The sequence below is a fragment of the Leopardus geoffroyi genome, chromosome B3 (assembly GCF_018350155.1).
Source record: "Leopardus geoffroyi isolate Oge1 chromosome B3, O.geoffroyi_Oge1_pat1.0, whole genome shotgun sequence".
Lineage (NCBI taxonomy): Eukaryota > Metazoa > Chordata > Mammalia > Carnivora > Felidae > Leopardus > Leopardus geoffroyi.
In genome coordinates this window covers 98269053-98294648 of record NC_059337.1, presented here as the reverse complement: position 1 = coordinate 98294648, position 25596 = coordinate 98269053, and the positions used below count along the sequence as shown (strand labels likewise).

The window sequence follows — 25596 nt, the reverse complement described above, 5'->3', positions numbered from 1 at the left end:
CTCTTTTTGTTTAGAAAGGTGACTTTCTAAACCGGTGGAAGCTATCAACCTGTGTATAAACCAAACAAATAATTTGTTTTTAACTATCAGTACATTGCTGCTTTAATTTTTGGCTATGCCATTGTTAACTTTCATTTTGACCCTATTTGTACTATTGCTTCTCTTCTGGAACTTTTCATATACTTTATTAGTCAACAAACCAAATCGAACATCCACTGTGCACATCCTTAGACTGTGCTGGGAAGAATCCAGAAGAGATTTCATGACCAGCCTGGCATACCCTGTTCTGTCCACGTTGTCTACAGGAAACTTAAAATAAATACACATCAAGCCCCTCCCCACCTCTCCACTTGTGATTCCAGCTTTTTCAATACTTTCCTGCTTCATATGTCACACACTTTCCTTCTTTACTCATCCCCAAAACAAAACATTAGCCAGGGTATCTACCGTGGCATTTGGAAGAAATACGAGATGAAGACAGCTTTCCTTTAGCAAAAGCGTTAAAGAATGATTCCTCAGCCACACCGTGAGGGGTAAAGAATATTTTCCTCTTGGCTGGAGATGGTGGTAGTAATTAAATAGCCTTTTATTTTATTTTATTTAAAAAAAATTTTTTAATGTTTATTTATTTTTGAGACAGAGGGAGACAGAGCATGAATGGGGGAGGGCAGAGAGAGAGGGAGACACAGAATCGGAAGCAGGCTCCAGGCTCTGAGCCATCAGCCCAGAGCCCGACGCGGGGCTCGAACTCACGGACCGCGAGATCGTGACCTGAGCTGAAGTCGGCCGCTTAACCGACTGAGCCACCCAGGCGCCCCTAAATAGCCTTTTAAAGAATGAAAATAGCTTTTTTTCCCCCAAAGGTGATGTATTAACTCTCTGAAACTAACTTCAAAATATTTATTTTGGTTTTATAATACAGTGAAGACACATAAATCTTTTTATTTTTTTAAATTTAATTTAATTTTACTTTTTAAAGTTTATTTTACTTATTTTGAGAGAAAGAGAAAGAGAAGGAACATGGGTAGCGCAGAAAGAGGGAGAGAGACAATCCTAGGCAGGCTGTGCACAGTCAGCGCAGAGCTTGATGTGGCGCTCGAACTCACAAACCATGAGATCGTGACCTGAACCAAAATCAAGAGCCAGATGCTTAACCATCTGAGACACCCAGGCGCCCCTAAATCTTTTTAAAACCATTTGTATGATGAAGTGATATATGCTCATGTAAGAAAAAACTGAAGGTATAGAAGAATGTAAAGTGAAAAGGAAATTGACTTTACCCTCTCTCTCTGGCATTACCCCAGAGGATTTCTGTGCTGGCACAGAGACATATATTCTTTTTAAAAAATACATACAAATACTATCATATAGTATATACATTCTGTAATTTCTGTTTTACACTTAACACTGTATCTTGGACATCTTTCTAAGTCAACACATACAGATATGCTTTATTCTTTTTAACAACTGCATATTGTTTTATCATTTGAATGCAATATAAAGTCCTATAGTTTATTTAACTAATCACCTCTTAATAGACATTCAGTCAATAATGTAAACATAGAGCTCTGCAAATTTGAGAAAATATTGGGAATAGGAAGCGTGATTTCCACAAGTAGGTCATTAGGAGTGATGATAGAGAGTCCAGTCCTATTTCTGCTCCTGGTTCCCAGACTCACTGGGAATTAGCCAGAGTGGATTAGCCACTGAAGACATAGCACCATGTGGGTCAGTGCAGATACCCCTGAAGGGCTGAGGTACGAATTCCATCTTCCATTAGGCTGGTTAGTTGTAGTTGATGAGGTATATAGTAGAACTAGTGGATCCCATGGCCATGTGCTAACTGTCATGTCTCCTTTGCTATAAAAATGGGCCTCTTGGTCTGATGTTATGTGAATTTCCATGCCAGTAAGGCAGGCATTCTCTAAGCCCTTGGATTGTGGTGTAGGAAGGAAAGGCAAAACTCGTATCTAAAGTTAGTATTGGGGAGGGGGGGCGCCTGGTTGGCTCAGTCAGTTGAATGTCCAACTTCGGTTCAGGACATGATCTTGGATTTGTGGGTTCGAACCCCGCATCAGGCTCTGTGCTCACAGCTCAGAGCCTGGAGCCTGCTTTGGATTCCTACCCCACATACACTCTGTCTCTCTTTGTCTCTCAAAAAATAAAATAAAACATTAAAAACATTTTTTTTTAAGTTAGTATCAGGGCACCTGGGTGACTAAGTCAGTTAAGCGTCGGACTTCAGCTCAGGTCATGATCTCGTGGTTTGTGAATTTGAGCCCCACTGTCAGCAAGGAGTCTGGAGCCTGCTTCAGATTCTGTCTCCTCTTCTGTCTCTGGCCCTCCCCCACTCACGCTCTGTCTCTCTCTGTCTCTCAAAAATAAAATAAACAAAAATAAATAAAACATTAAAGCTAGTATCAACCAGTGAGGACAAATCACTATCCCCTCCACATAGCAGCCGCTGTCCTTAAAGGACAGCGCACCTCTGCGCCTCGGTATCAGTCATTGCTGCTGTCAGGTTGGGTAACTCAGTAGCAGCAGTAGCCAGATCAGCCTTGCAGAGAGGGGGCCGTGCTTTGGGGCCATGCATAACTACCATTTCTGCAGCCATGACCACTGTGTTCGTGGGTCAGTTACACAGGCACTGGGGTGGCCAAGGATGGAGCAGGCTCACCCCCACCAGAAAGACATCTGCCAGGTTTCTCAGTGAGTTTTCTGTAGTAGATGCTCTCTGGTGGGCATTAGTGTGAAGCCCAAAGATCCTCAAGCTCTGTGCTCACTCCCACAAGTGCAATTTATGCCTCTTCTCCAAATGACCTTTCAGCCTTGTCCCTTCCAGACTCTTAGTCAACTAGAAAGCTATTTGCCTCTACCCACGCGTCCATATATATCTCAGGTCCTTTCTACCTTCATACAAAGTGAGCCATTGAGTGCACCACTTGAAGCTATGTTCGGTGGAAGGATACCCTTTCACCATTGTCCTTCAAGGCCCCTCCTGGTGGCAGTTCATTCTCAGGTAGGGCCAGCATAATGAGCTGAGCCATCTGTGAGTTGGACTTGAGGTTTTTCTCCTCCATTACCTGGAAACTCCCATTAAACCATATGTGTACGTTGAAGGAGAGGTGACAGTACAATAAAATAGATGGCATGGGAGAATTGACCACCTCTTTTTGTCTTGCCCGTTCCCTCCAGACCTGCTTGAGCCTGATCACACCTGTATCGTTGTCACAGCATAGAGTACTGCTGCTGCCTCCGTGCAATCTTATGACATGGGTCTCTGCCAGAGCGGGCAGCTCTGGCAGCTCTTGGGCACATAATCACTCGATGTCTCATGGTCAGGTGCTCAGTCTCCATTAGGGCTCGTGACACACCAGAGGCTAGACAGCACTAGTGTGATTGGATATACTGACTCACGTCTATGGCCACAGTGCCCTGAACACACCCAATCTTGTCTGGATGTACTGACTCATATGATCTGAGTGGTACGGTAGCTTTGATGTGCTGTAAAGTTCTATCTTGGGTCCTACTCAGTATTGGCAGCCTTCCTGATTACCTGGTAAATGAGAGCAGTATTCCTAAGAGCTAGTCCGTGGTGCACATGTTTAAGATATGCTGCCTCCCAAATCTAAAGAGACCCACCTAGTGCAATGCCTTGTTTTAGTGGTGGGCAATACAAGGTGCAACAATTTGTCCTTTAGAGTGGATGTCTCAGCATGCCCCAGGCCTTTGGACCCCTAGAACGTTAACCCATGACATACCCATGAACGTTTCTGCCACCCTCTGGCATTAATTGGGCATTCAGAATACTTGTCATTTCCTGCTCACCAGAAAGTCCATTTAACTTGAAGTCATGAATACGGTAGACCAGCATGATATTCTGTGGAATGTCAAGATGATCAAAGTCCCTTTAGACTCTATTGTAACACAGAGCAGAAGAGTTAACCTAGGCCTTGGGCAAAATAGTGAATGTGGACTGCTGTCTGTTCCACAATAAATGAACTGCTTTTGATCCTCCTTACTGATAGGGATTGGGAAGAATACACTTATCAGATCAATGATGAATGCATGATCTGATGAATTGCATGTCAGGTGCCAGAGACTGTGTAGATCTCTTCCAGGAGAGATACCACGTCTGGCCCAGCACCTGCATTTGGAGGTATGACTTGGTTGAGTTTATAGTAGTCTACCAGGTGAATTGAGTAGGATTATGATGTGGACTGCCACCCCTGCATCCTTTACGTCTTTGATGGTGCTAATCCATCATTTCCTTTTGGGATGTGGTTTGTTCCGATTTCCTCTTTTGGCCAGGATTGTGTTGGGGAGTGTGTGCAATTTCAAGGCCTTCTCTTTGGCCCTTTCTGCCGTATTGCCCCTTACTCCCAACTGGTTGTGAAACCAGTGTGAACGTTTGTGAACTACTAGTGTATCCATCCTTATTATGCACTTGGAAGTGGAGGAAATAACCTCAGGGGCAGAACTGTGGACCCAATAGGCCCCACTGTGAGCCATTACTCGAAGCTGGGGCCATGATAGCATTTTGGATCCCCAGATGTCAGTGCCAGCTCAGACTTTGCAGCTAGCCACAGCCCTTGAAAGGTCTGAGTATTTCCCTTTCCCCTGTTACTCCGGTAAACAGCCACAGATCCCTTTGGGAAAGGATTGAGAAGTGCTTGTGGTGGCATTGCAGGATCCCTCGGCACGGGACTCAATCAACAGCACTTTAGTACACACCGACTTAGATCTAGAAACTGTGAGAAACTGTAGTTTTCCATTCTGACGGGCAACCTTCTGTTTGTCATTTCTCAATTGTTTCTGGTAACACAAGTCAAGTAACCCACCTGCCAGCCGCTCTTCTATTTCACATATAAGAACACCATGGTGAGTTTTTATCTGGGCATCAGCACAGATTTCTGGGAAATACGACATCGGGCCTCGCTTCCCATAATGGTACCAGAGGGCCTAGTTCCATGGGAGCATCTCCAGCCAAGAGAGGACGGCTGCCACTGAGCTTCTCAAAGATACCAGTGACCTCCTTCCCTGTGCCTTCTATACTGTGTTAGTGGAGGAAGGAAAGACTGTCTCCAGGTGTCCTTGTCAGGAAATAAGTCCCAAGTCACAGGACAGTGCTCCCATATCAGTGAATTTCCCTCTCCAGCCTTATATGTCACCACTGCCATGGTCGAAGGCCCCAAGATTTCTGCCGTACTTACCAGCCAGGTCTTGTAACGCTTTCAGTTATTTCCTCCTGGACCAAGAGCCACCTTGCCCTGCTTGAGCTCTGCTCCAACTGCATCCTAGTTACACAGGTCTGTGGCCCTGGGAAGAGTGGGGATAGAATCTAAGGAGGACATGCATCATCCTCCCAAGAAGACACCTGCCTCAGTGATATTTCTGGTATTCCCACAGTCTCTGTATGAGAGGAAGTGTTTCACCTTTGGCAAAAGAGCAGAAGCTGTTTCTCCCAGCCCAGAGGGTTCAGGGCAATTTGAGAATTTAAGATTCTCAGGCTCATTACCCTAAGTGTCTCTATTCCAGATCTCAGGGCCCCTCTCTTTTCTCACCAGAGCCTTGCCTTTGGCATAAGAGACCCGTTGAAGCTGTACATTGTCTCCTTTGTATCTCTGCTGTTTTTAAGTCCTAAGCCTGATTTTAGCACCATCTGTCCTGTGTCCGCAGGAGATAAATGTCTCTTTAAATACTACATAGAGGCCTTCTGATTCTCACAGTTTGCTGGTGGCTAACCCAAACCTGTCATTTTCTCATTTTTTTCCTTCAACGACCTGAAGGTGTTAACAAAAGCCAGCTCTCTCAATAACCCTGTAATTACCGTTAGCCCATACCACTCACCAGCCGCTGCTATTGTATGAGCCAACCGCACTGCCTTCAAAACCACTCCTGACAACAGCCTTACTAATTATGTTGAGGCAGTTCCCCAGGGCTTCCTCTCACCTCACTTACCACCAGCAGTGGGGTCCTTGTTGCCATCTGCCTGGTGGATGGATCCAGTTCCAGAATCCCATTCTGAAGATCCGCTAGCTACAGCCACTTCTAGTACCAACCATCTCAGCCTGTGCACCTCCTATAAAGTCAAGTCTGAGATAAGGGATTGAACGTTCGTAGTTTATTTGGGGGAAGTAATACCAGGGAGCAGGAGTAAGGGACAGGGGAGAGGGAAATGGGGAAGGAGGGAAAAGCAATGAAAGAGACAACAGGGACTCAACCTGCCAGGTCTCTGTAAGGAGCCGGAGGACCGAAGAGATAAGCATATACCTACCACTTCCTGTCCCCCTTGGTCAAAGGTTCCCCCATGGAATGTTAACTGCTGCAAGTTTGAGTCACCCACCAGCATCCTGTACCTCAGCACCCCAGAAGCCCTGGGGCAGAAGGCAAAAGATACAGAATGTAGCTGAGATGAGGGCCTGTTGGATACATCCACATGAAGCTGGTTGCTGCAGCCAACAGTTAAATTAAAAGATGGGCTGACACTGACCTTGCTGTTCGAAATACTCCAGGCAGGAGTGAGACCCATTGGAATGGTAGATCCTTCTGCCTGGAACATTTTTCTGGCCATCTCCATGGCTTGTACCTTCTTCAGATCTTTTTTTAATTTGTCACCTTTGCCCTGAAGTCTTCCCTGATCACCCTGTTTTAAATTGTATCCCCCACCATGCTACTACTGTGCCCCATACCTTCTTTCTTTCTTTCCGTAAAATTTATCACCATCCAGGGTACTCAACTATAAGCTCCCTGAGAGCAGAGATTTTTCTTAGCCATGTTCAGTATGGTAATCTCAGAGCTTACAGTAATGTCCAGCACAAAGTAGGGCTCAGCATAGGTTTTTGAGTAATAATATATAAAAATGAATATATGAAAATAGAACTTTTTCATATTTTTGGATTACTTCCTATTTTCATACATATTTTAAAAATTTTTATTACTGAAGTATAGTTGAAATACCATGTTATATTAGTTTCAGGTGCACAATGTAGTGATTCAACAATTCCATACATGACTCAGTGCTCACCATGATAAGTATAGTTACCATCTGTCACCATATAATGGTGACTGTCTTCCTTCTGCTGTAATTTTCATCCCGTGACTTATGTATTTTATAACTGGAAGTTTGTACCTCCTAATCCCCTTCACCTATTTCTCGCATCTTCCCCACCCTATTTGTATACGTACATATATATATATATGTAAAAATATACATTAATATATAATATACAATATTATACATAAATATATATATTTAAATTATGAGTGGGGGAGGGGCAGAGGAAGAGGAAAAGAGAATCCCAAGCTCCACGTGGACAGCGCAAAGCCCAATGTGGGACTTGAATGCACAAACTGTGAGATCGTGACCTGAGCCACCTAGCTGCCCCAATTTTTTTTTTTCAGTTTATTTATTTTTGAGAGAGAGAGCACAGGAAAGGGGCAGAGAGAGGCGGAGAAAGAGAATCCAAAGCAGGCTGTGCACTGGGATCGTAGAGCCCGACACAGGGTTTGAACCCACAAACCTGAGCAGAAACCAAGAGTCAGACATTCAACCGACTGAACCACCCAGGTGCACGTAGGTGCCCCTATTTTTATATATTTTTAATAAAATTATTCAGTAGTTTCTATTTTCATATGTTTTTATAAAATCACTCAGTGACTTGCCTTCTTTATTCAACATTACATCATTGTCATTGGGCCAGTAGATAGACCCATGTTAATTTTGTTCTTTTTAACCATTACAAAGTATTCAGTATTTCATGCTTTGAATGTACCACAATTTATTTTACCATCCTCTTTAATAAAAGATGTTGGCATTGTTTTAATTTTTTGCTTTTACAAATAATGCTGCAATAAATACCCCTGTACATATATTTTTATACAATGGGCTTTTATTTATGTAAGGTATATTTCTGGAAGTGGTGTGCTGGGTAAGATAGGTGATGTGCGTGTATTTCCATAAACTTTATTTTTTAGAACAGTTTTAGATTTCCAGAAAAATTGAGATGATCATGCAGAGAGTATCTACATAAATTACTTGGAATTCCTGTACATAGACTTACTTATTCTCCCCTAATCATTCATTCATTCACTCATTCAATCAGTCATTTATTTATGTTAGTAGAGACTCATGGATATTGGTGTCGCTATGACATATCCCCATCAATGCAGTGTTAGTGTTTGTTTTGTCCTAGCACTTTCCTTGATGGCACTATAAGATGCCCCAGCCTCATCTTGTATTTCTCCTGCCTTACCTAGAATCATCCGTTTTCTCTGAGGAACTCTGGTTCCTTCTGCTGGAGAATGAATGGTATTAGAAACCAAGACCTGGGCTCCATGTGTACTTCTTGCTGCTAGGGTGTGGTTGCTTCTAGGCTCTCTCAGCTGACAGAGCAAGGAAATATGTGTGTGTATACTAACCTGTGCATATAGACGTACCTATAGTTATTCCTGTATGTAACCACCTGTATCTATACTAAGCTAAACATGAGTTCCTGCTGATGTCTCCAACTCTAACCCATGGATGGAGCAGATCATGGATTACACTAGCCTCTTCTCCTTGCTTATCATTAACCCTGTGCTAACAGGGGAAACTGGTTTTCATTATCCAGCATTCATTTACTTGTTTAATTCAGTATATAATGTTATTGGAATTGTCAATTCCGGGGTGCCTGGGTGGCTCAGTGGGTTAAACGCCTGACTCTTGATTTCGACTCAGGTCATGATCTCACAGTTCATGACATGGAGCTCTGCGGTTGGCCTTTTGGCTTTGCCCTGACAGTGTGGAGCCTGCTTGGGATTCTCTCTCTCTCTCACTCCCTCTGCCCCTCCCCTACTGGCTCGCACATATGCACTCTCTCTCTCAATATAAATAGACATTAAAAAAACAAACAAACCAGAATTGTCAATTCCTATTCCCCTGAGAAACAACTTTATCACTAAGAGTACCTTATTGATACTTTTATGTGTAGTTCCTTTTGCCTTTAGTCTTATAGACTCTAACCACTTCCAAAGTTACTCCCCTCGCCCCCACCCCCACTGCCACTGAAGTTGTTTCATACATTAGTAATACGGGTAGATTTTTTTGTTATTAGATTCTGCATTCTAACATAGGATTCCCCAACCTCCTAAATGATTTTTTTAAATTTGCATACATTAAGGTTCACGCTTGGTGCTGTAACATTCTGTGGGTTTGGACAAATGCATAATGTCATATATCTTCCAATACAGTATCATGCAGAATAATTTTACTGACCTAAAAATCCTGTTTCACCTTGTATTTCCCCCCGTGTCCCCTGAACTCCTGGCAATCACTGATCTTTTTACTGTCTCCATAGTTTTGCTTTTGCTGGAATGTCATATAATTGGAATCATACAATATGTAGTCTTTCCAGACTGGCTTCTTTCACTTAATATGCATTTAAATTTTATACATGTCTTGTCATGACTTGATAGCTCATTTCTTTTTATCTCTGATGAATATCCCACACCACTGTGGATAGAGCACAATCTTTTATCCTTTTGCCTATAGGAAGACCATTTGCTTCCAATTTATGGTGATTATAAATAGAGCCATTATAAACATTTGTGTGTTTTTTAAAAAATTTTTATTTTAGAGAAAAAGAGAGAGTGCACACACATGCATGAACTGAGGTGGGGAGGGGCAGAGGGAGAGAAAGGGAGAATCCTAAGCAGGCTTCCACTCTGCATGGAGCCCCACATGGAGCTCAATCCCACGACCCTGGGATCATGACCTGAGCTGAAATGAAGAGTTGGATGCTCAACCGACTGAGGCACCCGGGTCCCCCTGTGTGCAGCTTTTTATGTGACATAAATTTTCAAATGATTTGGATAAATACCTAGGGGTGTGACTGCTGGATCATATAGTACAACTATGTTTAGCTTTGTGAGAAACTACCAAACTGGCTTCCAAAGTGGCTGCCCCATCTTGCATTCCCACCAGCAGTGAATGAGAGTTCTGTTGCTCAGTATTGTCATCAGTATTTGGTGTCCTCAGCTGTTTTTGGATTTTAACCATTCTAATAGGTGTGTAATGGTAGCTCATTATTTATTTTTTTTTTAATTTTTAAAAATATTTTAAAAAATGTTTTACATTCATTTATTTTTGAGAGAGACAGATCATGAGTGGGGGAGGGGCAGTGAGAGAGAGAGAGAGAGAGAGAGAGAGAGAGAGAAAGAGAGAGAGAGACACACACACACAGAATCCGAAGCAGTCTCCAGGTTCTGAGCAGTCAGTACAGAGCCTGACGTGGGGCTCAAACCCACAAACCGTGAGATCATGACCTGAGCCAAAGTCAGACGCTCAATGGACTGAGCCACCCAGGCGCCCCAATGTTTATTTATTTTTGAGAGAGAGAGAGAGAGACAGACAGAGTGTGAGTGGGGGGAGGGGCAGAGAAGAGAGAGGGAGACACAGAATCTGAAGCAGCCTCCAGGCTCCAAGCTGTCAGCACAGAACCCGACACAGGGCTCAACCTCATGGACCTTGAGATCATGACCTGAGCTGAAGTTGGATGCTTAACCCACTGAGCCACCCAGGCACTCCGGTGTCTCATTATTTTTGTAATTTGCAATTCCCCAGTGAAAAAATATGTTGATCATCTTTTCATATGCTTATTTCCCATCTGTATCTCTTCTTTGGTGAGGTATCTGCTCAGATCTTTTGCCCATATGTTTTGGGTATATTGTTTTAATAAATACTGCTAGTAACTTTTCCAAAAAGTCTAACCAACCAAGTATGAGAAGATCTGTTTCCCTATATCCTTGGAAGCACTGGATGTTAGGAGTTTGTGAAATGTTTACCTGTTAGGAAACTGAGTTGCCTTACCTTGTTGCTCTGATTTGCCTTTCTCTGACTACTAGTGAGATTGAGTATCTTTCCATGTCTCTTGGATCGTTTATATTTCCTCTTCTGTGTATTACCTACTTATATCTTTTGCCCTTTTCCCTGCATAGGTGTCTTTTTCTTCATAATACATGAAGTATCTTTGTAATAGAAGGGCTATCACCCTTTATTTGTCATAACACACATTTCCCTGCCAATTATGTGTCTTTTGACATCGTCTCGATGTTTTTGTTTTTTGTTTTTGTTTTCGTTTATTGTACACATAACATAAATTTTACCATTTTAACCATTTTTAAGTGTCTAGTCCAGTGATGTTAGGGCATTCACAGTGGCATGCAGCCATTACCACTGTCATCTCCAGAACTTTTGCCATTTTCCTAACATTATTTTATTCTCCTGTAGCCAAACTTACCTATCTTTCATTTTTTCTTCTAGATTGTTTTTTCAGGATGCTTTCTTCCATTCTAAAGTCATAGGAAGTTTCTCCTAAAATTTTTTCTAGTATTTCTAGTATCTCATACCAAAATTTTTAACATATCCGAAAGTTATTCTTATATATAGGGTGGTAAGGTATGATTTTAATTTTCCTAAGGCGTAGCCAGTTTTCCCAGAAACAATTTTAAATAAAACACATTTTTTTCAACTGTAGTGAAGTACTGCCTTGGTCATATGTTAATTTCCCTTCAATACTTGGATCTAATTCTAGACCCTGTACTTCTTCTGTTTGTTCATTTCTTAGTCAATAGCCTACTGGCCTGTTAATGCTGCTGCTGCTGGTGGTGGTAATGATTATAGGCACTTTTTAAAAGTTTTTATTTTTTAAAAAAGTTTTATTTATTTTGAGAGAGAAAGAGGGAGTGCGAGTGAGCACATGTGGGAGGGACAGAGAGGGAATCCCAAGCACACTCCCCACTGTCGGCGCAGAGCCTTGTGTGAGGCTCAAACTCACAAAACACGAGATCATGACCTGAGCCAAAATCAAGATTCAGACACTCAACTGACTGAGATACCCAAGTGCCCCTATAGGCACTACATTGAAAATTTTGCCATCTGGTAGAGCAAGTTGCCCCATTTTTCCTTGGTGGTTAAAAAAATTTTTTTTGTTAATGTTTATTTTTGAGAGAAAGAGAGAGAGACAGAGCATGAGTTGGGGAGGGCCAGAGAGAGAGGGAGACACAGAATCTGAGGCAGGCTCCAGGCTCTGAGCTGTCAGCAGAGAGCCTGACATGGGGCTTGAACCCATGAATCATGAGATCATGACCTGAGCCAAAGTCAGATGCTTAACCAACTGAGCCATCCTGGTTCCCCTCCTTGGTGGTTTTAAAACAGTTACAGTTCTGTATGAAGGTAAAAGGCATTTTATCTAGTTCAAAAACATTTTTTTTTAAATTCTGATTCGAACTGCCTTATATCTACATATTAGTTTTAGAACACCTTTTTATGATATCCATTTTTGAGTGGTATCATTTTATTAGGACCATACCTGTGCTTCCAAAGTTCTTAAATGGGGTTAAGGTGAAGTTTAAAGCTTGCTTTTTGAATCAAAAGCAAATTGAGTACTGCTGCTATTAACTCTTGCCTTGTGATTTATTTGAGAGCATTCATCTCAGAAAGAAGAATGGGAGGAAATATGAAGAACTTGATTTTTCTCAGCTTCTTAGTTGGACAAGCTCTAAACCTTGCTGGATCTCAAGTGGTTGACAGTGTTATAATATGCTGATCTGGGAATCCTTGGGAAGTACTCAAGGTTAATTATTATAAAGGAGAGGGGGGCATCACTTTTCTCCATTCTGTGTGAACGTTAACTGATGGAAGATTCCTGCAAAGACTTAGAGTCAAGTTCAAGAATTGTAAAGGCCTATAAAAACATATTACTAAGATAGCTCCCACTTTCTCCAATTTAATCTTATTATTTCTCAAGGATATGATCCTTGAGAAAATGACAAAATCCTTTTTGTCTAAAGCAAAGACAGGATAAATATTCCCCCTCTCCCCACAAAGAATGAGAATCCTTGACAGTTGAAGGAAAGGAGAACCCACAGATATAACGTGCACTGGTCAGTCCAGAAACATGCAGCCATTATTGAGGACTCCCTAGGGTGGAGGTCACACACTGACTACCTGCCGGGGCCAGACAGGTGTGAGAGCAACGCTTGACTTCTGCAAATAAATACACTTTTTCTTATTTGCCTTGAAATATGCAGCCATTTCTGTTGCTTGTCCGTTTTCCCACTTTTGATAGAAACATGGGTATGTTGAATATCTCCCTTTTAACTTACGTAAGAAAATCAATGATGTAAGAGTGATGAAAAAGGACAACTTTCACTTGGCGTTAGTGTCGGGAGTGGTAGGGATGGGTGGGGACTGTGGGGAACTGAAGCCCACAGGCCTTATCTACAGTGAACAGCTGCCTCCCGGCCCCAGCTCACTGATGCCACAGATACTGCAGGCCCAGTTGTGCTAGATCAGCATCATTTTCCAGAGGATCCTGGTAACCAGGGTTTTAAAGTAACATCTCCTGATCTGAAATGTTGGCAACTAGCACAAAATGCTTCACAGTGCTGGGGCACCTGGGTGGCTTAGTTGGTTCGGTGTCCAACTTCAGCTCAGGTCATGATCTTCTCGTTCATGGGTTCGAGCCCCATATTGAGTTCTGCGCTGGCAGCGTGGAGCCTGCTTGGGATTCTCCCTCTGTCTCCCTCTCTCTCTCTGCCCCTCCCCTGCTTGCATGCATGTGCATGCATTCTCTCTCAAAATAAATAAATAAAACTTTAAAAAAAAAAAAAGACCACCCCTGAGGTTTGACTTCATATACTCATAAATAGGAAGCAATTAGAACTAAAAGAGCCCTGAACTACATCTTGGTAGTAGATATAGCAGTTGAACCTATTTTATTAAGATTATTTGTATGTATAAATAACCATGCCAAACAAGCCTATGAACAGTCCATCCGTCATGTTGCCTACTTCTCATCTAATTCCTCTGCATGTCTCTGAAGAAGCACATTCAGTATTGAAGCAGAAGTACTCGAACTTTTTGAACACAAACATTCACAATATTGGGGCTGTCATTGAACCCTCCAGGTTACCAACTGCAAACAGGTTTCAGGATTAGAGAGGTCCCCCTGAGTTCTGCTCCTGGGGTAAGGGGAAGTCAACAAAGAGAGAGGGGTAAGCTTCTTTGAGAAGCTAAATCCATACAACCTTGCTTCTGGTCTCAGCCCAGCACTGACACAGCTTCTGGGGAGGTCACACGGCCCAGCCTGCCTGGGGAAGCCCGCAGGAAGCCTCTCAGGCCTCTCCCCACTCCACCTTACAGCAGCCTGCGTCACTGCCGACCACTTCTTCTTTCCATGATATGCCCATCCCTCTGCTGTCTTCTCTCTTATCTTGGGAGGTCTTCTTCCCTTTCTCCTTGCTTCCTCCTCAGCCACCACACATCTAGTGCTGAGGTTCTGTGGGCCTCTTTCTTTCTCACCTGCTCTTCTAAGAAATTGCATCTACCCGTGGCTTCCCTTACCTTCCTGCTGACTCCCTAGCTTTTATCTTCAGCTCCAACTCCAGCCAACCTGACAACTCTACTTTGGTATCTCAGAGTCCCCACCAACCTGCCCAAAACAGCAGTTCCTTCCCCTTAAAACCTGCTCCTCCTCTCTGTGACAGCACCACCATCTGCCCCGTTATACAAAACTTTGGTCCTTCTTAACAGCTCCCTCTCCTTTGTCCCTCACCTCCAGCCCATCACCTCATCCTGAATATTCTAATACCAAACAGTGCCTCTCTCACCATCTCCCTGCCTCTGCCCGGTCCAAGCTGTCATCATCTCTCAGCTGACAACAGGCTCGTCACTGGTCTCCTTTCACCATATTGCCTCCTCCAAGCCATTCTGTATCTAACCACTATAGTGAGCTTTAAAAAACCCACATGGTATTATTATATTACATCTTGCTAAAACTCCTTCCAGTAACTTTCCATCACACTTAGGATAAAGTATAAATTTCTTAGCATGGCCCTCAATGTCGTACAGGACTCCGCTTCTGACTGTCAAACTGGCCTTGGTTCCATGCACTTGACCCTCAAGCCACACTGTCTTTCAGTTCTGTAAGTGGCGTAATCCCCTTCTGGCCACGGCCAGTCCTCTGCCTGGAAAGCTGCCTCTACCACCCCTCCTGACTTTGGTCTGGTCAGACCTTTCTCTCCCTCCAGGACTTAGCTCAAGGCCACTTACTCAGGGACAGTTTCTCTGAGGTAGCCTAATCCCTTGTATATGTGGAGCTCTTCGTGACACTTCTTCGTTTAATGCCTGAGTCTCCTGTCCCCTTTGACCAGTGTGTCTCTCGTGCCTAGAACAGTGTCTGAGACGAAGCAGGTGCTCTGTGGATCTTTGTTGAATAAATGAACACAGCCAGGACAGGGAATGATTTTAAAATATCTGCTGCTCTGGAATGTTTTCTGATCACCCAGAATCCTGGCAACCTAGAGACCGTTAATAATTTAAAGTATTTAATATTTAAAAGTCCCAGTCAGAATTTAGTCTTAGCGATCAATTTTTCTAAATTAAACTTGTTCTTAAAAGAAGTGGAGAAGCAATTTATTACCCATTTTCAGTTATATGCAGATTATCTCGTGGGGGGAGTTAGGAGAGACAGGTGGTGTAAAAGCCATATGACCTGTCTTGCTAGAAGCAATTTGATGATATATATCACAAATCTTAAATGTCTAAGTCCCTATCTGTTTGTCTATCTATATCTACAGATAAATTTATATGTAGCTATCTATATATAACTATAGATCTATGTATATAGCTGGCCAACGTATGGTAAAAAGTACTCTCATGCTCCTGACCTAGGTGTAAATATCTGTGATCCTTTTGGAAAGCAATTTGGCCATCTCTAGAGCCATAAAGCTGTATTTTTGGTGCTCTAGATAGTGTCTACCTAACTTCCTCAAGATCTTCCCTGGACCACCCACCATCCGCAAACTAGGCACCCTTGCCTTGCTTTTGGTGGCATTTATCATAGCTGTAATTACTTGTTCAGTATCTCCTTTCCCTCTTAGATTCTAGGCTCTTGGAGGGTAGGAGCATGACTCACTTTGTCTCTATGTCCTTAAGACTTTATCTCATGCACACTAAAATCAATAAGTAGCTGTTGAATACTCTGAGTAGAGAAAATCATCCTACGTAAAAATAGATTTAACTCCAAATAATAATATCAGCAGTTACCCTTCATGAAGAGGCTACTGTACTCAACTGACACTGTTGAGTGCTCCTTGTGTGGCATTATCACAGCAACCCTTGAGCTTCCTGCTCTCACTGATGGAGGTTGAGGCCTGAAGTGAATGTATTCAAAGTTAAGGTCAACCAGTGAGTAATTTGTTCACCAAAACCTTACTTACAACAGCCACAAATTGGAAAGAATCTACATGTTATTTGAAGAGGCTATCTTACAGTTACTAGGGTTTAGGCTTTGCAAAGGTGTATAGTAATAGAAAGACGGGTGTAGTGTATGTTTGGTCCCCCTTGATTCAGTGGATACTGTTGTAACAGTGCCCTTCACCTCTCACGGGGTACCCACGCTCGGGCTCCAACACTACAGCGCCTGGTTAGTGCCCACTAGGTGCATCAGGGTTTGGGGGGAGGAAGCCAGACAGAGAAAGTGACATCCGGATGAAGGGAGTGTTCCAGAGAGAGAGCCAGGTGAGCAGGTCCTGAGAGGAAAGGGAGCATCAGCCTTCAAGGAAGTGAGTGATGTTCAGGGCCTTTGGAAGGAAGTTATGAGAGATGAAGCTGGAGACATAAGCAGAAGCCAAACTGAGACGACCTTTGGGGTTTATCCTGAGGTAGCAGCACCCTGCCACAATCCCTGCAGATGTGCACATGACAAGGTGGGGGCACCAGTCTTGGTATCCAGAGAAGGTCTGGGTATTCATTTGGGTACAATTGATCTGTCTGTACTTGTGCTTCAAAGGCTGGCTGGAGATATAAATGAGGACTGCATATCGAACATGGAAAATTAAAAGAGTCTAAGATTTGAAGTCTGGACCTGTGGACAGCGATTTTTCAGAGCCTGAAAGAAAACCCCTGATTTCTGCTAATTATGTCGTAATGCTACTGTTTCAGCCCTTTGAGCTGATTGTTTGCTGTTTGAGACATCTAAGTCCGTGCAGTTTTTTTTATTTTTTGTTCAAGACAGTAGTCAGATCTGCCCTACTCTGTCTGGAAAATGTTAGTTCAGGCTAAACGTTTCCAGGTATGTTAACATAAATAAGAGATTTTATAGTTTGTAGGGCCCTCTGTTCTAAGGCCCACCTGGGACTAATGGCCCTTAGAGTATCGTGGCTTTGTTTCACCAAGTGTAATATCTACGGGAAGAATTTCATATCTTGAAGATGGTTACAGAGGGATTTTACAAAGAAAGTGAGAAAATACCTGTCTCGTTTAGTATTTCCCTTGCTGGCTGCTTCTCTTCTCACTGCACGTACAAATATCGCATGCAGTTCAAGATCTTCACTTTTTCTCCTTCTACCTTTTTTACCTTTTATGAAGTATCTGCTCATCTGTGATTAATACCTCTGGCTTCCTCTTGAATCACCTGGAGAATTTTGAGAGAAAACAAGATGCTTGGCCCCTAAGACCAGTTCAGTGTCTCTGGGCATGGGGCCTACACATCTGTGGTTTCAAAAGTCCCCCTGTGAGCTGGTACAGGTTCTCCACTGCGGCATAAACTTAGTAGTTTCAAGCAAGAGTGATGTTTTATTTCTCACAATTCTGTGGCTTGGGGAAGGGTTCCTTCAGTCGGTCTTGCCCGGTTCACTCAGGCAGCTGAATTTAAGTTGGCGGCGGCTGGGGAATGAGCTCAGCGAGGACACCTGGGCCTCTCTGCCTGAGGTACTTCATCCCGGGCTTCTTCAGGGCTGAGCCTTGTGCTTTGTTTTCTTGGACTTCTAGAATGAAGCGGCAGTAGTGTCCCCTGGCTTCTAGGACAGGCCTTAGGAAGCCTTATGGCTCCTTCTTTTGTTTCTTAGACCAGTGCCTAGAGGCCTTCATGTCCTGAAGAAAGTTAATCACTGTGTCTCCCTTCACAATTACTAGTTTGCCTAGTTGTAGTGCTTCAGACAGGATTATGGACAGAAGCGTCCAGGAAGCTAAGTGCAAGGTTTATCTTTGGCAACACAACATTGATTCCCCACTTTTTTTTTTTTTTTTCCTCTACATGCACACCTTCAGGCACATCATTTTTCTGTCTTAAAATGTTTCATCAAGCTAGGAAACATGATTTACTCCTTCTTTCACAAATAATTATCAAATCTCTATTATGCTTAACCGACTGAGGCACCCAGGCACCCCTCATCTATTATGTGCAAAGCCCTGGGCTGGGAGTACAGCCACATCATTTTGAGGCAACAGGAGAATCCTGAGGTCATGATTCTTCTTTTCATGGAATATTGTATCTATTGACAGCAGAGGATGTTAAACAATCAAATGAATGATCTTAGTAATTCCAAAGGATTGCCAAGGAGACATAGTTCAGGGGGGCTAGGAGACATACAGGGACACTGAACCAGCCTGGGGAGGTCCAAAGACACCTCTTTAGGAAGGGACATTTGATCCTCATCTGAAGATGAACTTGCATTAACTAAATATCGCCCCCTCTTTTTCATTCTCCTTTCTTTTCTGGCCTTCCCATCTCTCTCTTTGCCTTCACCAACCAGAGGTAATCATTTTTTTTTTATAACTTTGTTTTTATTTTTAATTTCTTTTTAAGGTTTATTTTTGAGAGAGAGAGTGCACAAGTGGGGGAGGAGCTGAGAGAGAGCTGGGGATAGAGGATCTGAAGCAGGCTCCTCACGGACAGCACTGAGCCTGACATGGGGCTTGAACTCACGAACCCTGAGATCATGACCTGAGCCAAAGTCAGAGGCTTAACCGACTGAGCCACCCAGGTGCCCTTATGCTGTAATTATTTACAAGCCGCTGACAAACAGCTCCTCGAGAGAAGTAAGATCATACTGTTTACAGCCTCCTTCAGTCCAAGACAAGAAAGTTCCCAAAGGACAAACAGCTCTCTTTTAATTGGATCAAAGTTGGAGAAAGCGGTCTTTCACGGCCCCAGCTTAGCACCTTGCTTTTTGTGTTTTCAGCAACTCAAGCATCCCAACCTGGTTAACCTTATTGAAGTCTTCAGAAGGAAGCGGAAGCTTCACCTGGTGTTTGAGTACTGTGACCACACCGTTCTCCATGAGTTGGACAGACACCAAAGAGGGTGAGTGATCCATCCCTTACAAATGAAACACGGCACCACACGCCAGGATTCGTGAGGGAAAATTAGCAATGGCCCCTTTTGCAGATCGGGCAAGAACAGGTTTACTCCGCTGCTGGGCCTGACAGCAGAAGAGTTACTGAAAAGGCTGGGAAGCGGGTCATAACTAATTGTTTTCATGAAGAAAGCAGCAGCATTATTAGGTTGAACTTCATTTCTTTGTTATATTATCTCTGCATAGAAGCCCTCTTGGTCTCTAAGAAAGAAAAGGAAGATTACTGGTTAGTCGTGCCTGACTAGGGAGGTGTAAGGACTTAGAGATTGAGGGCAAGAGTCCAAAGACGATGGCCAATAGGAGGCTTAAGGCGAAAACAAATGTAACACTTCAGCTGAAGCGATCTGGGAGTCTGGTCTGCTGTCTTGGTCAGGAATTCTTTGGTTACAGGTGACAAGAACCCACTTAAGGCAAGCGTAGGTGAAAAAGGAATGTTGGGGTGGCTGTGGCCGGGAAGGATGGCATGACTTGGGGGCTCTGGTGACCTTATCACACACCCCTTTCTGGCATGGGCAGCTGCTTTGTGTGCATTACAGGAAGGCTTGGTGAGCAGACAGAGCTTTTGTTTGAAAAAAGAAAAAAAACTCACAAAAAAGTGTGTGTGTCCCTTCCTCTGGTTGACAATAGCCTCTTGCCAGAGTAAGCAGAGTGCAGGCTGGACTTGGGCACCCACCCACTCCTCAACTGGATGCTTAAAGCACCATCAGTGGTGCATTTTCTCTCTCTCCCAACTCTTCTCTGTGCTGGCTTCACTCTGCCTTGCAGAGGAGTCTTATAAGGTGGCTTTGGGAGAGTATGTGTCAATGGTATGCGATAGAAGGGGAAAATACAAAATAGGAAGCATTGCCACGGGCTTTTATCAACCTATGTAGCTATTCTAGAGGAAAGAAAGTTCTAGAAGAAGGTAGCATCTGCATATAAAGTCATTGGAAGACTCTGCTTCAGTTCAAGTGATGGAGCTATCCCGGAGGCTAATCACTGTGGCCAGATGGAGAGGGTAGAATGTTTAGCGGGCCTGGAAGATAGGATTCAACGTGGATCCAAGAAGACGTCCTGGAGGAGGTAGCCTTTGAGTTGAATAGTGAGAAGACTTAAAACATGTGAGCAGGGAAGGATAGCCCATCCCCTCCTTTTGCTGTGCTCCTGGGAGCCCAGCTTTGGCTGAGGACAATATGCAGAGTGGCCTCGTGTATCAGAATGGTGGGCTGGTGCCCCATCCCTGCTCACAATCACACCCCGTGACTGGAGCCTGTGGCTCTCTCAACAATGCTTTCAAACCCTGGCCAAGTGTTTGCTCTTTGCCACGTGGTGGTAGTTATGTGATCAGCCGTGATATCCAGACAAATAGGAGTAAAGCAGCTTGTGGTTTGTAAGTGACCATGGCATAGGCTTTTCGTGTTAATTTACACAGCCAGAGAGAGCCCAGAGAACAGACACTTCTCTTCAGAAAGTCATTGATACAGAGAAATTATGTGTTCAAGGAAGGAAAACTGTTAGTATGTTGATATTTGCTCTCTTGATAGCTTGCAACTGACATTTCAGTTAAACCTATTAGTATAAATTACTCCCGGCTATGTGCTACTAGGGAGATGTTGCAGGGAGCTTGATGAATCGTGTTAGGTTGAGTCACTTGGAAACACTGATCAGTGGGGGGCTGAAAGCAGTTGGAGTCAATTCTTTTTTTGGCATATAGTTTGAGCAGAAGAAAAAAGGACAGGACAAGGAGCGATTGGAGTTTGGAAGCAGATTTTTTTTTTTTTAACTCCACTGGCTAAAATATGTTATGTATGTTCCAGGAAATAGAAAGTGCTTTAATATGGAGGTGGGTAAGGGAAGGACCAGTAGATACATGTGAGGGTAAGTACAAGCAACATTTCCAAATGATGATGTGCTGTGGTTTGTTAAATAGAAGATTGACCGAAGGAATGCTGATAAATGAGCAAACTTGAAAAATAAGATTTATTCTAAACCAAATTATATTCATTTATTTTGAAGTTTAAGGATTTTTTTTGTTTTTAAAAATAGAAGTTACTTTCCATTATACTGAATCGTTGACAATTCTCCAATCTATTTTATTTTATTTTTTTATTAAAAAAAATTTTTTTTTTCAACGTGTATTTATTTTTTTTGGGACAGAGAGAGACAGAGCACGAACGGGGGAGGGGCAGAGAGAGAGGGAGACACAGAATCGGAAACAGGCTCCAGGCTCTGAGCCATCAGCCCAGAGCCCGACGCGGGGCTCGAACTCACAGACCGAGAGATCGTGACCTGGCTGAAGTCAGACGCTCAACCGACTGCGCCACCCAGGTGCCCCTCTCCAATCTATTTTAAATGCTATTTCAAATTTTTGCTTGTCATCATTAAGGAGTAAATGTCGTTAAACTGCATCAACCAAAGATTTTGAAATTCATAGGAAACCTTTTGTTTTTCAACTTAGAAATCTCATATTATAAAATAACACTTTATAAGTACATCCCCCGTAAAAGTGGGTCAACATCACATGTATGACCTTTGGCAAGTTGCTTCAGGTGTTCTCCCCTGTGAAAATGAGAGTTTAGGACCAGGTGAAGTTTAAGGGGACTCTCAGGTCTAAAGTGCTATGAATTGTTGATCTAATACCCTAGAGGTCAGAAGACTGCAGGTCTCCTTCAACATCATGTTTAATCTGTTGGATAATATCAACAAAGGATAGCATGCGGATGCCGGTGTTTTCCTGGTGTCAGGTGGGGTCCTCCTTCGGTTTGTGCACTCACTCCAGAATGTCCCGTGATCACCATTTTGTATTTCTAAGTACAAATTTCTGAAATACAAAGTGGATCTTACCAGTCCTCTTTACAAAACCCTGTAATAGCTCCCCAAAGCTTACTGATGTGGTCCTAACATGGGACACCAGGTTTCACAGCCCCATTTCTCACCAGATTGCCACATAAAACGTGACACTGCCCCATGGAATCATTTCCATTCTGAGCTTCGTTCAGTAGGACAGTTGCTTTCTCAGTCTGCACTGCCCTACCTTCTCTACTCTGCCTACACACCCCTGCCTGTCCTTCAGATATGGCTCATATATGACCTCCTGTGTGGTAACTATTTTAGCTGACGGTGAGAAGAGTCAGGAGTTCCTTTCTTTGGTATCCATAGTATCTTCTGGGATTATTTCTATTACAGACTCCATTTGCACAGTAAATTGTAAAAATCTTCAAGGGCAAGAGCTGTGCCTTCCTCCCCTGTGTATCCCCAGTATCTTGCACCTTAATTCTTGGCACTTGGTATATCCCTAATACTTGTTGTGGGATGACCAAGTTAGCAGACCAATAAACTGATATTTACAAAATGATTTTGAAGAAGGGTAATAATAACAGTGTTTCAATTATTTTTCACTTTAAGATAGTTACTTTGACTAAAACTTCTAAAATCTGGGGAGCCTGGCTCGCTTAGTTGGTAGAGCATGTGACTCTTGATCTCAGGGTAGCGAGTTCAAGTCCCACTTTGGGCATGGCGCCTACCTAAAAAAATAAATAAAATTCTAAAACCTAATATTGTGAAAGGAAATGATCAGTATACTGCTGGAGCAGCCTGTCCAGAGGGCAGTTTGGCGCATTGTGTATTAACAGCTTTAGAGACAAATCTTAGACCAAGCAACTCTACTTCTAATAATTTATCATAAGAAAATAATTGAGTATATGCACAAAGGTTTAGTTATACAAGTGTTTATTATTAAAGGATTTTCTATGTTTTTTTTTATTAAAAAAAATTTTTAAGTAAGCTCTACACCTACTGTGGGGCTTGAACTCACGACCCTGAGATCAAGAGTTGCACTCTTTACCACCTGAGCCAGCCAAGTGCCCCGTTAAAGGATTTTTTTATAGTGTAAACATTGGAAACAACTGAAATGTCCAATAATAGATGGTTGGTTAAGTAAATTATGGTATGTCTTTACAATGAAATACAGTGGGGCCACTAAGAATCATGCTTATAGATAAAACATACATTGAAATAGGGGTGCCTGGGTGGCTCAGTCGTTTGAGTGTCTGACTTCAGCTCAGGTCATGATCTCACCATTCATGGGTTCGAGCCTCATATTGAGCTCTGTGCTGACAGCTCAGAGCCTGGAACCTGCTTTGAATTCTGTGTCTCCCTCTGTCTCTGTCCCTCCCCCACTTGCACTCTGTCTCTGTCTCTCAAAAATAAATAAATGTTTAAAAAAAAAAAAACCCAAACACTGAAATAGAAAAATGTTCATGAGTAATTGCAAAATGAAGAAAAATGCTATAATAAAAATACATAATTTCTTTTCATAGAATTCATATATAGATAGAAAAAAAGAAAAATAATTAATACACTTAATATTTTAATAGTGATACCTTGAATTATGATTGTTATAGTTTTCATTTTACTTATTTTTTAATGTTTATTTATTTTTGAGAGAGAGAGTACAAGTGGGGGAGGTGCAGAGAGAGAGGGGGACAGAGGATCCCAAGCTGGCTCTGCACTGATAGCAGAGAGCCTGACATGGGGCTCGAACCCACAAACCATGAGATCATGACCTGAGCTGAAATCAGATGCTCAACTGACTGAGCCACCCAGGCGCCCCTATTTATGTTTTTTAAAATACTTCCCCCATGTTGCATGTATCACTGTGGTTACATTTTAATCATTAAAAATAATTCCTGACAAAAAAAATTAAAAAAAAATAATAATAATTCCTGACAAATAAAACTCAAAAGACCTGTCTCTGCTTTGAATCTGAAATGGACACTAATTCATTTCCTCATTATCATGTTTGTAACTTCTTGTACTCCTTTGGAAAGCTTTTGGAAAAGATTCAAATTCATGTTGCTACTAACAAGCAAGTTTGTGCCACAAGACATGTATCCTGCTACAGTGACATAAATATGTATCCATTATAATTTCCAGTGTGGTGCTTATGTTGTTTATATTTGCCCTCAAACAAACATATTACCGTTCCTTATCTTCTGAAGAACTTAATATACTTATTCTTAAACTGCTGGTCTGTCCTCGGTCAAAGTTTGGTAAGTGACTAGTTTCTGGATTCCCTCCTCATTTTTCTATCCCTCTGTAAGTGCAGCCAGACATAATACTTCTTTCCCATTACCACTGGTTCTGCCTCTGACTCTGATGGAGTTTGTTCAAAGAACATCTGGTGGGGGAAGGTTATTACTGCAAGTTTTCAGTTTCTGGCAATGGAATTCCACAACTTTTATAAAACACTAAAACTCTTTATTTTTAGATTAAAAGTGATACATTGTTTGTTGCAATAATGTTTCAAGCAACACAGAAACATAGAAATAAAATTAACAGGTTGAGAAATAGTTTTGTAATTATTTTTCTATGTATATCCATATTTAAATAGGTTGTATTCTACATCGTTCAGTTCTGCGTTTTTTAAAGAGTATTCAGGCACTATCTCCTGATTCAAACATACCTACTTTTAGGGACACCTGGGTGGCTCAGTCGGTTAAGCATCCCACTCTTGATTTCTGCTCAGGTCATGATGACCTCATGCTGTTAGCATGGAGCTTGCTTGGGATTCTCTCTCTGCCTATCCCCTGCATGCGCTCGCTCTCTCGCTCTCTCTCTCTGTCTCTCAAAATAAGTAAATAAACTTTAAAAAAAATAGATAAAATGGACTGATTATATATGTTTTATAACTTGCATTGTTTTATAATTGCATTGTTTTATAATTGCATCCCCTAATTTGGAGATGGATGCAAAGAAGCTAGCCCAGGCTAGTAGTCATACTGCCTACTTTCCCTCATCCCAATCCTTTGCCTGCCAAACACCATTCTGATTATAACTTGACTTTGTTTATGGAATTGCACACAAGAAAAGTATAGCCTGGTACTCAAAATTTGAACATGGATGCAAACTCCTCCAAAGCATTTGTTTGTTAAATAATTTCATATTTATTTGAGATGGTATAAGGCAGAGGGCATGGTGGTGACAACCCTCAACATGCCTGGCTCTTGAGTCAGCTATTCCAATCTGGACAAGTTGTTTTCCATGCCTGGAATGCCGTTATCATAGAATATCTCCCTTCACTATCCTCCAGGAGATTCCTGTTGCTTCCTTCTTGTGTGTCAGGCATCCAGTTTTCTCTGTTTCAAGTAATCTTCTTTTATAGTCTACTTCTTTGGGTGGGGTGCTTCCTCCAGGGGCTCCCTGAGAAACGGTGTATGAGAGGTCTAAAAAAGAGAGTTGTGGGGGGCGCCTGGGTGGCTCAATCAGTTGGGTGTCCGACTTCGGCTCAGGTCATGGTCTCACCACTTGTGAGTTCAAGCCCTGTGTCAGGCTGTGTGCTGACAGCTCAGAGCCTGGAGCCTGCTTCCCTTTTTGTGTCTCCCTCTCTCTTTCTGCCCTTCTCCTGCTCACACTCTGTCTCTTTCTCTCAAAAAT

At 42.6% G+C, this 25596-nt stretch overlaps 1 protein-coding gene across 2 annotated transcripts in view; it reads left to right on the top strand.

The window, feature by feature from the left end:
• Positions 1–25596, top strand: part of CDKL1 (cyclin dependent kinase like 1) — a 59291-nt gene that overhangs the window by 15190 nt on the left and 18505 nt on the right. For both annotated transcript variants that reach the window (XM_045450920.1, XM_045450921.1), the window contains exon 3: positions 19009–19130. In XM_045450920.1, the coding sequence (XP_045306876.1) occupies positions 19009–19130 (122 nt within the window). The remainder of the gene's footprint in view (positions 1–19008; positions 19131–25596) is intronic.